Source organism: Setaria viridis, chromosome 2 (genome assembly GCF_005286985.2).
Source record: "Setaria viridis chromosome 2, Setaria_viridis_v4.0, whole genome shotgun sequence".
In the NCBI taxonomy this organism is placed as follows: Eukaryota; Viridiplantae; Streptophyta; class Magnoliopsida; order Poales; family Poaceae; genus Setaria; species Setaria viridis.
This window is the reverse complement of record NC_048264.2, coordinates 8,357,396-8,371,111: the sequence shown is the minus strand read 5'-3', so window position 1 is coordinate 8,371,111 and position 13,716 is coordinate 8,357,396. Positions and strand designations below refer to the sequence as shown.

The 13,716-nt window shown below is 42.1% G+C and overlaps 1 protein-coding gene across 2 annotated transcripts; it reads left to right on the top strand.

Annotated features, from left to right (window-relative positions):
* The first annotated feature begins 914 nt into the window (after positions 1-914).
* Positions 915-2,912, top strand: LOC117846338 (UDP-glycosyltransferase 76B1). 2 transcript variants are annotated; one of them, XM_034727483.2, is made up of 2 exons: positions 915-1,604; positions 1,914-2,912. In XM_034727483.2, exons 1-2 carry the CDS (start codon positions 1,121-1,123, stop codon positions 2,786-2,788), a joined length of 1,359 nt encoding a protein of 452 aa, XP_034583374.1. In that variant the 5' UTR covers positions 915-1,120; the 3' UTR covers positions 2,789-2,912. The 2 variants fall into 2 exon arrangements, with proteins under 2 accessions (XP_034583374.1, XP_034583373.1); XM_034727482.2 differs by having other exon boundaries at positions 918-1,604; positions 1,908-2,912.
* The last annotated feature ends 10,804 nt before the right edge of the window (positions 2,913-13,716 follow it).

Here is a 13,716-nt window from a genome sequence, read left to right as displayed (position 1 = left end):
AATAAATTATATGCATAACTTGCTACAAAACTATTTTATGTGTTGTTATGTATCTTAAGTACCTAAGTAAGTTGTCACATTTTCTTTCAGATAAAGTGATACATATCCCTATATAAGTTGTTCCATTACCTCTACATAAGTTGTAATTACAGAGAAGTTATCACATGTTATATACATAAGCTGAAACTAACTAGTTGATACAAGTTCTTATACATAAGTAAATACGCTACTCGCACGGCATAAGTTACTATATGTTCCTGCTTAAAATTCTACTGGACAAAGAAGACAACTTTCTACTTCTAAAAATATTACATAAAGTACTAGATCATTTGAATACAAGTTACTACTATATGTACAAAATATCTACATAAGTTACTAATATCACTATACATAAGTTTAGTAAATATAAAATCACTTCAAACCTATGGAAAGTGGGTCTTGTTTCGTAGGTAAAATTATAAGGATTATAGTAGTGCAATCCGATTTAAAAATTTATGATTATTGAAAAAGTTATCGTAGATCAAGAAAATAGAACAAAATATATACTAAACTTGCTACGAACGTGACAAAGAAAATGGAACAAAGAAAGAGTTATTGCCTATCTTATTCCTTCCGAATGAATTGCTAAATTTGCTCTTCTCTCGGCGTTCCATTTGCATGCACGCTTGTTGGACAGGGGTATTCTGCTCGCATTTGCTCCGTGCAGGGTCGCGCAATCGCTTTAGGCGCGACTAACGCGGTCCTTTGCGAAAGTAAGAGCGGATCTGTGTGATATATTCGTCGTTTCATATCACTTCATTTACTTGAAGCTCGTATACAAGAACCACAGGTCCTGGTGCTACTTCAACCACAGACCCAGCCCGCCACAAGAACCGTCGATGGGCTCCGCGGGGGACATGGCCAGCGGCGGCGCGTGCTGTTCTTCCCGCTCACGTAGTGACACGTACCAGGGCCATATCAACCCCATGTTAGGATGGAATCTGTGGTAACAAAGACATCCGATGAACAACGAAGTCCAGTCTAATCTCCCAGCCTTACATTGTTCATATCTTATCCTCTAGCTCGGCCCCAAGCCCCCAACCTGCTGGCGACCACTGAAGCCAAGAAACCCATCCAAGCCATGGCCACCGCCGCTGCTGGCGGCCGTCGGCGGCGCGTGCTGTTCTTCCCGCTCCCGTACCAGGGCCACATAAACCCCATGTTCCAGCTCGCCGGCCTCCTCCACGCGCGCGGGTTCGCCGTCACCATCTTCCACACCCACTTCAACGCCCCCGACGCGTCCGCCCATCGGGACTACGACTTCGTCCCCGTCCCCGACGGCATGCCGGAGGGTGGCCACCCGCTGCTGGACACCGTCAAGCGCATCCTCGACATGAACCGCGCCTGCGAGGCGCCGTTCCGGGAGCGCCTCGCCGCCCTGCTGGAGCGGCGGGAGGGCGACGACGTCGCGTGCCTCGTCGCCGACGCGCACCTGCTGGCGATGGTGGACGTGGCGCGGGGCCTCGGCGTGCCCACGCTGGTGCTGCGCACCGCCAGCGCCGCGTGCTTCCGCTGCTTCCTGGCGTACCCCATGCTTCATGAAAAGGGTTATCTGCCTCCGCAAGGTCACTTCACAAGTGTATCTTTCTGAAAACATATGAAGTTCTTTAATCCTTTTGAAAGGCGTAGGTCAATTTCGATATTTATGCTTTTATATGATTGATGAAAGTCGTTGGTCATAAATTGCTATCAACTTGATCAATTCTTTTGTTCAAACTCTGATCACTAGAATCTAAACTCCCTATATTTTAAATACCGACATGATCGTGACACTTTGACTTAAGTAAATTTGTTACATTGTTTGTATAGTTGACATCTTTGTTATTGTTATTGTTAGTGTGTGATCTAACATACATGTTTTCTTGTAGAGTCAGATCTAGACATGCCAGTGAAGGAGTTGCCACCACTGCGGGTAAAGGACCTCTACTACGCAAGAAGGGTTGACAATGAACTGGTGACCAAATTGCTCACTCGAGCCACGCAAGCAGTAAAGAATTCATCCGGTTTAGTTATCAACACATCTGATGCTCTGGAGAAAACCGAGCTCGAGAGGATCCGTGATGAGCTCAACATCCCTATGGTTCTCCCTGTAGGCCCTCTCCACAAGCTTTCTTCCAAGAGCGTAGGGAGCAGCTTACTGAACCAAGACTATGGTTGCATCGAGTGGCTGGAAACGCGACCTTCGAAATCGGTGTTGTATGTCAGCTTTGGGAGTTTGGCATCAGTGGGCTCCAAGGAGTTCTTGGAGGTGGCTTGGGGTTTGGCAAACAGTGGCGTTCCTTTCCTATGGGTGGTTCGGCCAGATATATTGCAAGATTTGGATGATCCCAATTTCCCAAACGGCTTTGAGGCCGCAGTTCAGGACAGGGGCAAGCTGATTCAGTGGGCCCCACAAGAGGAGGTGTTGGCGCACCGTGCTGTGGGTGGGTTTTGGACCCACAATGGATGGAACTCGACATTGGAGAGTATTTGTGAGGGTGTTCCGATGATGTGTAGGCCTCAATTCGCAGATCAGCCGATGAACACGAGGTATGTGGAGCAAACATGGGGTGTAGGGTTTGAGCTTGAAGGCGTGCTAGAAAGAGGAAAAATTGAGAAGGCCGTAAGGAAGCTAATGAAGGATAGAGAAGGTGATGAGATGAGGGAAAGAGCTAAGGAACTAAAGAACAAAGTGGAGGACTGCTTGAAAATTGGTGGGTCTTCTCAGATTGCCATTGACAAGTTGGTGAACTACTTACTTGCTACGTGAACCCTTTTTTTCGAGAAACATTGTGAACTTACTACAATTTATTAGGCAACCTTGTAACTGAAGGGTGTAAGTTTTGTTCTTAGCCGTATTATATTTAAATTCCACATAGAACAATGAAACCTCATCCTATGCTCCTTTTTTTGGGAACAGGTGGGGTTTGCACCCCTACTGGTTATGTATTAAAAAATAAAAATATTTACAGAGTACAAAGAATACAGAGAAACAAAGAACGCAAAAAAAAAAAAAAACTACAGAGCCCGATGGATAACCATTGCGAATTCTTGCTTGAAGAGATCTTACTAAAGCCAATTCAGTTTGTTGGTGTCTGCAAATGTATCCTTGCATGTTTGCCAAATACTCCACGCCATTAAGATAATGATTTCTATGAAGAAGGGCTTCTGAATTTGTCGCTTGAGCTCATCCAGGACTTCAAAAGGTGTCAGAAACTGGGGGTTATGTAAGAGTAGGATTTGCAAGCATTCCAGGGCAAATGGACATTTGAGAAAAAGATGTTCTACCGATTCATCTTTTTTTGAGTCACATAGTCCTATACTCCTTTCCCCCCTTGCTACTATTTTTTCCTTTTAGATTCAAGTGCATGGCGTCTTATTTTCCTTGTTTTGTCATCCGAACTATATTATTTCGATTAGTAGGAACTCAAATCATCCGGTCAGTTAATAGTTGTAGACATTTCAGCAGGCGGCTCGATTGCTCATACAAACCATGTGCACCCACCATGAATTTGCTTCAAAACAACTCCAACTGTGGTGTCCCTCCTTGTGGGACCAAAAGTCGTGGGAGAAGCTAATAATGATTTCCTTCACTTCAGGTGACCCTTGTGACAAACAAGAAAGCAACTTCGGCCAGAAAAAGGACTCCAATAATGATTTGCTTCAAAACAACTCCAACTTTCTAGATTTTTTTTAAGGAACAGGAGAAAAAGAAAAGTCCTTTACAAAGCAGAAAAAGGATTTATAGTAAACTGTCTAGCCAGATGTGAAAAAGGGGGAATAACTTTTCTTTGCTCTATGTTTAAGCAAGGAAAATTCATGCTTAAATTTAGCTGTAGCTCTCAATAGGGTTGGAATCTGCATTTTTGAAGATGAAATCATTCCTTGTTGTCCAATCTGCAAAGAGAATCATTTTTGAAGATGAAATCACTTCACAGAATCAGAAGAAGCTAACTTTTTTCAGGTCCCAGCCTCTTAGTTCATTTCAGAGAATCACTTCACAGAATCAGCAGAGAATCACTTCTCTCTAAAAAACTGTTTGGTAGAGCTCCTGCTGGAATCATCAGAGAATCAGCTCTGGAAGCTCCGCCAAACGCACCCTGAGATTGATGAGTAATGGAACTTCATTTACATGGCCATACTTCTTTTATGATGACACCAAGCCAAGTTAATGGAAAAAACTTACTATTACTAATTGGCAACTTCTTAAGCCCTTTATTTTAATTCTCAAGAAAGACACTATGAAAAAAGATAAATCTTAGATATTCTAGAAAACATTTAAAATATTCAGCCATTAATTTGGTAGACTCTAATTACCATTAACAATGATATCTCAATTTGTTTTATTTTTTTCTAAAAGTTACCCATTCTAGTCGTAAAAATTAACCATCTAAATATGTACATCCCCATTATGAAAATACTCAATAGTAATCCTAAACCTATATCTAATTTTGATGATTTATTCTAGTAATAGAGAACGTTATTCTTTCAGTGCAGGTGGTAGGTGTCGGTGTTTTATACCCGGCAACCTACCGAGGGGTATCCCAAGGTAGTAGATTGGTTGGTGTGGGATCGTCGTATTTGGAACTTGAAGGTAAAAACGAGGATACAAGACACGGATTTATATACTCTAGGGGTGGGATCACTAGTTGGTTACAAGGTAGGAGTCCTAATAGGATTACATGGTATGATTCCTAGTAGGATTATAGAGAAATTCTAGTAGGAGTCTGTCTTCTTCCTTCCTTGCGGGTACTGGGATCTATCCCCGACAAGCCCCAAGCACTTCATAGTCGAATGTAGCAGTCTTCGAGTACTTTTGAGATCCTCGTCGAGTAGTTTAGTGCTTCTTGAATACTTTGTCTGGCTCAATCTTCAAAGTTCCTCAAAGTTGCCATGAGGTTATGTTGTGCTCAAGCCCTTGATCATCTTAATTTTGTAATCTTCATCTTTTGAATGTGGTATGGAGGGTAGCGTAAGTCGCACTCCATATGGAGTAGCTCCGAGCCTTAGGTTAAATCGAAGAATCAGGCTGAGGGTCAATAAAATCTTGAATCTTCTTTCATCTTGAAAAAATCAACTATTGGGTGTAGCTTATCAGCCCTTGAGCCTTGGAATGATTAAATAATCAATCCGAGGGTCTTTAGTCTTCACGCAAGTCATCATCCGAGTTGTATTGCGGCATCCAGCCCCCGAGCTTATGCGCCAGGTGACTCGTAGAAGACACGTCGAGTAGTATTGATGCTTAGCCCTCGAGCTTGGAAGCTAGCTTAGCCATTGGAAATATTCTGAGCAGTAATTAGCGCTTGGCCCTTGAGCCTGGGAGCTAGCGGAGCCACTAGAGGTACGCTAAGCGTCCTGGAGAGTCGTGGCCAAAGCTTGACTTGCAAAAAGAGATGCATACATTATGTAGCATATTGTAGAATTTGGAACTACTGAAATTTATTCAGTGATGAATGTAATGTAAATGTTGTGTGTTATGCTCTTGTTTCGTCCATATTTTTCCCGAGTAGTTCACCTATTATGTTTAGGCTCTGAGTCTCTGTTTAGCCATTGCCACTGCGTGTGAGATCTTTGTCTCATGTACGCATACTAGCACTACTGCTTATGCGTCTGAGATCTTTATCTCATGTATGTGTCCTAGCATTCAGGCATGAAAAAAGATCCAAGGCTTTCACGAATTAAGGTGTGTTCTACTCGAGGACATTAACAACCGCTAAGAGAAGACATTTAAAATAAGTAGTTGGCATTGCGATAAAAAACTGCGTGATTGCGCGTAAAGTAGTCATTGAGACTTTTCTATCTTTTTGGTGAGGAGAGCGCGTGTTTGGTGCGCATTGGATTTGTGCCTTACTAGGGTGTAGCCGCTGTGAGCCTCCAGCACCCAATGCACCAAACTTCATGGCAGAGCCTCCTAATTCTGTGTACCAAGCTTGTGGCGGAGCTTCCGGAACTCAGTGCACCAAACCTGTGGTGATAGTCTCTGTAATTTGGTGTACCAAGCCCATGGCTGTCAGTCAACATGCCCCAGGAATAATTGGAAAAGTGTAGCTCTGGAGGGTAATTTTTGTCGAGAGGCGTACACAAAAAGTACTCGGCGCATTGCCCTGCATGCAAAAAACAAGCTGAAAAAAGTTATATGAAATAATTAAAAAAGTTACTTAGCTTGATTCGTAGATGATTGTCGATGAAGCCGTGTTGATTGTTGATGAAGCCAACTAGTCGGAGTCAATTCCGACTAGTTTCTAATCACGTGGAACCCGCCCTCAACTAGTTTTGTAGTCGAGATGAGTAGTTGAAGTAGTCGTTGGTGACTTGATGCGGTCGGATGTCGGGGTAGTAGTGCTCGCGTACATCTTCTATGTATGTTAGGCTATGATTTTGAGATCTTGTGGTAGCCTTCCATGTGTGTGTAGCACAAATCCCTCAAAATTGCTTTTCACAAAAAATAGTCGGAGCTGATTATTTGCCTCAATCTGCGCATGACTGTAACAAATCTTTATCATATTGGGAATTATGGTGTGGTTCCCTCGGTCCGTCTGATCTCCTAACTCGAATCGGATTTGCCTTTGCCTTGATCGATGAGCCGCATGCAGCAGCCTGCGGCGGAAACCGACTCGGTTTTCGACTGGAACATGGAGCGTAGTGATTCTATCTCAGCGTAGATTTGTCTACTCGGAACTCCAACTCGGCGACTTGCTATTTGTCGAGTAGATTGATCTTGACGATGAGGTCCTTCAAGCTCGCCCAAATGATCTCGATGATCACCCCTACCTGGCGCGCCAGATATCGGTGTTTTATACCCGGCAACCTACCGAGGGGTATCCCAAGGTAGTAGATTGGTTGGTGGGGGATCGTCAGACCTTGAACTTGAAGGTAAATGCGAGGACACAAGACACAGATTTATATAAGTTCGGGCTGCTAGAGTAGCATAATACCCTACGTCCTGTTTGGGGTGTTGTATATTACGCCTTACGCTTGTGTGTTGTTTTGTGTTGAGGATTTGATCCTCTATTGAGGTTCCATGATGTCTTCGCCTACCGATCTAGGGACCGTTACCCTCCTTTATATACTCCGGGGGCAGGATTACTAGTTGGTTACAAGGTAGGAGTCCTAGTAGGATTACATGGTATGAGTCCTAGTAAGATTATAGAGGAATCCTAGTAGGAGTCTGTCTTCTTCCTTCCTTGCGAGTACTAGGGATCTATCCCCGATAGCAAACGACATGTGCATCCACCTAGGAAGGCACCTTTGGTGACTTCGTCAATCATAAAATTATTCGTTCGTGCAATCACTCAATGATGCTCATAGAGGTAGGGTGCGTGCGTCCGAGGAGGTGAGTGTGTCCATTTGTGTGGAAAATAGCTTAAATTAACTCTAAAGCTTCATCCAACACTACAAGAAATCTTCCGATCTATGACAAACACAAAAATGTCATAGACACATTTTGTGCGTCATAAACCGTGATTTGTGACGCTCGAATGACGAAAACCCTCCATCATTAATTGAGTGTCATAAACTGCAATGGCATTCCTTATTTCGTTGCATCATTGTACCTATGAGGCCTACGAAACATCAACAAAAATGTCATAAACATCAACTGTTTTGCCACGATGGACAGCATCTGATGTGGCATCACAATTGTGACAAATTATTTTGTCATAAAATGAATTTAGCCCATTTGTTGTTGGGTCGAGTCCAAATTTGTTCCCACAGGCAATCTTGTTTCGATAGCCCAAAATTGATTCCGGTGGGCAATTTGTTCCGATGTATGAATGAAATACACTTTTAGTCTAATTATATGTGGGCTAAGCCCACTTAAGATAGACATAAATTTAACTAATTGACCTGACAAATAATTGATTTTATTTCAATTCCGAGCCTTGGCATATGTAGGCCTAGAATGGTACATGAGCGATGTAGAGCAAGAGAAATTTCAGCAATGAGCCCCTAAATCAAGGACCCTACTTATGGCATGTGGCATTTATCCAGCAATAGCCCTAAAATTTTAGCCACTATACACTTATGGCATGTGGCACCCGCATTCCCTCCCTCTTCCTCTCTTCACCTTACCTCTCCCTTTTGCTGCACTTCATCTCTACCTTGAGGCTATATGGCCGAGTTGGCGCCATTGCTCCAGCACCTGGGTGGCGCAAGGAGCTACACGCGCATGGCGCGGTGGCACCTGTGAGTCCCGAGTGAGAGGAGATCCTAGGGGAGCTTGGATCCATGTGGAAGAGCCATAGATGTACGAGCGCGAGAAGATTCTAAAGCAGGTTGCTACGAGTGAGGAGGGAAACGGTGCCGAGGGCCAAGTAGGGAGGCAGCGCTATGACTTGGACCATGACCTACCATTGGTGGAGTCTGACAGGCAAGCAACAATATCTTTCGATTATTTCCCCTCCCCCCTCCCCCTCTCATCTCTCCCCTACCGCCTACCCAGGGCCGGTCCTAAGATTTGGGAGGCCCGGGGCGAAAGTAAAATTTGGGGCCTTTTAATATAAATATTATACAAATATATATAAAATATTACCAATACATAATTAAATGTATCTAAAAGCAATATTCATATCAAATTATTTATACGTATTACCTTAAAAGTTTCTTCTAACATTCCTCGATGCAAAGTCACTTATGATAGAGTTTATGTCAATCTCATCCAATAATTTCTTCTCGATGCATAATGTTGCCAAACCATTTAACCTCTCCTGAGTCATTGTTGACCTCAAATAGTTTCTCAATAACTTCAACTTTGAAAAGCTTCTTTCAGCCGATGCGACAGTCACAGGCACAGTAAATAAGAGTCGGTAAGCAATGGAGACATTAGGATAACAATCCACATCTCTGACATGCTCAAAAATCTCCATAGCAGACATTACGTCATCTGGCAAAGTGAATTTCATAATCTTCAATTCAGAAATAAGATCATATACCTCAACATCAGATGAACCATCAAAAGAAAAGGTTTCTGCAAATTTAATGCAACATTCTTCAAGTTCATTATCATTTAATGACTTCAAAGTGCTTGAGCTCATCAAAAATCCAAATATATCTTTAAACATCATGAGTTCTTCAAATCTGTTCTTCAAAGAAGCGATTGCCATATCAACCAAAACAAAAAAATATTCAACTTTAAAAGCCTTCTCAGCTTCAAGAATTTGTTCTTGGCAATTACTTTCATCAAATTGTTTCTTCCTCGTAGCACGACGTTTTTCAGGAAATGATGCCTCCACACCCATGTCTGTTGCAATACCTTTGGCGATGATCAGACTAGAAGAAAACCCCTCATCTCTATAATTCTCAAAGTATTGCATTATACCTTGTATTTGCTTCAAAGTAGAGTCAATGCACATGGCTGGTGATTGCAACTTCTTGCTCACTTTATTTACAGCAAATAAAATATCATGCCAGATAACCATACCAATTAGAAACTCAAAGTTGCCAAGTGCATCCAATAAATTTTTTGCATCACTTCTATCCTTAGGTTCAACGTCAGAATCATGATGTAACTCAGACAAAGCAGATCTTAACTCAGTAGCTTGATATCTTATTGCTGTAACACTTTTGATTCGACTCTCCCAACGAGTATTGGATAATGATTTCACAGTTAGACTAGGAACATGTTTAAGCAAAACATTCCATCTTTTCGTAGAACCAGCAAATAACACATATATGTGTTGAACAATTCCAAAAAATGAAACAACTTTCCCACTAGATTTTGCCATATCACAAAGAGTAAGATTTAGACTATGGCACGCACATGGCATATACAATGCTCTTGGATTGATATCAAGTAACCGTGTTTTTACCCCTTTGTATTTTCCTTTCATATTAGAACCATTGTCATATCCTTGACCCCTTATGTCACTAATATTTAGGCCAAAGGACTCCATAGATTCAAGCAATACATTAAAAAGCCCCATACCAGATGTGTCATCCACCTTCAAGAACCCCAAAAAGTACTCCTCAATTTTTATCTTGCCATCAGACAAATTAACACATCGAACTAATAAAGTCATTTGTTCTTGATGACTGACATCTGGGGTACAATCTAGGATAACAGAGAAATACTTGGCCTCTTTAACAACCTTTACGATATAACTTGTGATATCAAAAGCCAAAAGAGAGATCAACTCATTCTGAATTTTGTGACTAAGATAATGATAATGAATTTCTTTGTTCTGAATACGTCTAAGGTGGTCTTGCATTACCAAGTCAAATTCTGCAATCATCTCAACACAAGCTAAGAAATTACCATTACTATCATTATAAAGCTGCTCACTGCTTCCTCTGAAAGCCAAATTGCGTTTACCAAGAAATTTCACAATGGCTATTATTCTTAACAAAACTTGCCTCAACCGTTCTTTCTCCTTTGTGATTTGCTGCTGCAATTCTTTGTCAATTGTTTCCTTTTTCCACAGTCTAGCTCTTAATTCATTCCAACTATTCATGTTACTAATATGCTCAACACTATTTTCATGTTCTTTAAGCTTCTCACTGATATGCTTCCAATTTCTTAACCCATCACCTGCTAAGGAACTAGGACTCTTGCTAGTGCTAGACTTGAAGATCTTACAGCAGAAACAAAAAACTTTTTCAACATGCTTTGAATAAACTAACCATTTTCTATCGTGTACCTCTCCATTGCTTAATTTTCTAGAATAATGAGCATATGAAAAATGTCTTGAGGCAGCATCTAGAGGAAATTTGATATTTTCTTCTCTTATAGGCCCTTTCTCGACTAATATGTCTCTTGCTTTATTATCAAGATTATCCCAATTTCTTGGATCATAAATATCTGAAGTGTAAATTGGTTCCTCATCAACATTAGCAGACTGTGCATGTGCACCTGATGCATTTACTGTGGTCTGAGAGTCACTTACATTGTTATCATTGACGTTGATGTTAACATTTTCTTCCTGATTCCCATTAGTTGGTTCATCCGCAACAACTATTGCCAACTCATCTGGGTTTGTCGAGGCGCCCGTATTACTCTTAGAGCCATGATAAATCTTGCAAAATTTATCCATAGCTCCTCTCTGTGATTCTATCAACTCATCCACACGTCTTTTCTTTTTCCTTTTCTCGCAGCCTGATTCATATTTTCTAGACGACATGATATCCCAATTCCCACGGTGCTGAAATTATTATAAATATACAATAGTTATAAATCAGTTGAGATTAAATAACTTGTGAATTAATAATTAATGATATGGAGAATTGGGGAATTGGTAATCGAGCAGCGTACCTGTGTGCTGACGCAGTCGAACAGGAACAACACGCGCACGACGGCACGAGTCACGACGAGGATCGCGCGTGCATACGCTGGGAGCGCGGGCGCAGGCGCGCAGCACGCGTGCGGTGGCATCCCTGGCCGGCGCTGCGGTAGTGCGGCGTGCCGCGTGCGGCGGCGGCGCTGCGGTACCAGGAGGCTCTAATTGCGTGCGATCTGCTGCGTGCGATCTGCTGCGCACAGCGTACGCTAATTACGTCGCTCGGCCGGCCCAAAGGCCAAAACACTCGAGTACGTCCTACAGTCCCGTACGTGTACGTGACACCTGGGCAGGCCTGCACCTGGGTGGGGCCCCTGGGATTTGGGGGCCCTGCGCCTACCAGCCTTGGTGAGGAGATGGCGGAGGTGCACGGCGGCATAGCTCCAACCAGTGCGTACCTTTGACCTAGAGTGCACCTTAGGTTGCTATGGTACGGAGCAAGGGAAGGTGATGGGGCTTAGGGCTAGAGGGTAGAACTAGCTGTAGTTGCTAGCGTTAGAGCCGCAAGGCAGGATGGGCGGCAAAGCGGGGAAATCTCTGCTCGCAAAATAACTAATAGGACGGTAGAATTTCAAGACCTCCCTAAAATGGAGATTGTATTGGTGATACGACTGTTGCTTGATGTTTGGGAAATTTATGGTAGAAGCTCTCTTTATGGGTCTTACAAGCTACTCTAACACGGACTAGTCAAGTACTCGGTCTTGCCTTAAAAAACAAAACAGAGTAGTCAATGCTAAAACTATGGAGATCCGCTGAAATAAATGACCGGATGGAGGCTGGGGGGGGGGGGGGGGGATGGGGATATTTAGGTGGAATTTGAAGGCTTCACTAAAATGAAGATTGTAGTAGTGATACTGCTGGTGTTTGATGTTTGGGCTCGATTTCTAAATTTGTAGTACAGGCTCTCTTTAGGGTCTTACTTAAGTTGCTCTAACATGGACTACTCAAGTATTACCTAGAAAAATACAGACTTGTTAATGCTAAGACAGGTACATTGCTACACCTCAGCAGTCTTATAGGTTGTCTTATGCAGTGCCACATAAGATTTTTGCCGATGCGGGAGAGAGGTAGTTGTTTCATGAAATAACCGTCTAATAAGCTAAATTTTAGAACTATGAGGCAACTACTCCACCATTGTACGAGTTATGATTAGCATGCAACTCACAATATTTCTTTTTTTCTATGCATTAATTAAAAAAAATAGAATTACTATGAGACAACTTAAAAACCTATTATATGAATATATTAAATCATCTCGAAATTAGGTGTAAATGCATGAGACCAGTGTTGAAATAACATCAATGCAACTGCGGAGATCAGAGGAGATCCGTCGCATTCGCACCAGGTACGGCGTCCTGGAAAGCCACGACACGTCGCGTGAGGTAGTCGCTCCGAGAGACTCGCTCACCAACAAGCAGGACCACGCACAGCGACATGTATTTATGGAGGGTCTGTTTGGCTCCAGGGTGCTAAAGTTTAGCACCTGTCACATCGGATGTTTGATGCTAATTAGGAGTATTAAACATAGACTAATTATAAAACTAATTGTACAGATGGAGTCTAATTCGCAAGACAAATGTATTAAGCTTAATTAGTCTATGATTTGATATTGTGGTGCTACAGTAACCATTTGCTAATGATGGATTAATTAGCCTTAATAGATTCGTCACGCGAATTAGACTCCATATGTGTAATTAGTTTTATAATTAGCTCATGTTTAGTCCTCCTAATTAGCATCCGAACATTTGATATGACACTGCTAAAGTTTAGCACCCAGTATCCAAATACCCTCGAAGATTGTACCCATCTCTGCACAACTCTTTCCTGTAGATCCTCTTTTCCTCCCATGTCCACCGAAGAAAAGAGCTGATCATCACCGAGCATTTCTTTTCCTCTCATGTGGACAGCATCTATCATGAAGAAAAGAGCTGATCATCACCAAGCATTTCTTTTCCTCTCATGTGGACAGCATCTATCATGCATGTCCTCTCGTGTCCTACAAATTCCAAGGCGTGACGTATAAACCAAGAGCTACGGCCGTAAGCTGATTTAGTGGGTGTTTGATTTCCGCATGTAAACTTTAGTACCTGTCACATCAGATATTTAATAGTAATTAGAAGTATTAAACATAGTCTAATTACAAAACTAATTACACAAATGGAGTCTAATTTATGAGACGAATCTATTAAACTTAATTAGTTCATAATTTGATAATGTGGTGCTACAGTAACCATTTGCTAATGATGGATTAATTAGCCTTAATAGATTCATCTCACGAATTAGCTCAAGGGTTCTACAATTAATTTTATAATTAGCTTATGTTTAGTCCTCATAATTAATATCCGAATATCTGATATGACACATGCTAAAGTTTAGCGCAGCATGAGATGTTGCCTCTTCTTTGTCCTAACATGAACGACTTTTCTGC

What these genes read in the sequence shown, in the direction of transcription:
- LOC117846338 (XM_034727482.2), top strand. Translation starts at nt 1,121, where the DNA reads ATGGCCACCGCCGCTGCTGGCGGCCGTCGGCGGCGCGTGCTGTTCTTC. An exon ending in GGGTTATCTGCCTCCGCAAG is followed by an intron (nt 1,605 to 1,907) that starts GTCACTTCACAA and finishes GTTTTCTTGTAG; the next exon opens with AGTCAGATCTAGACATGCCA.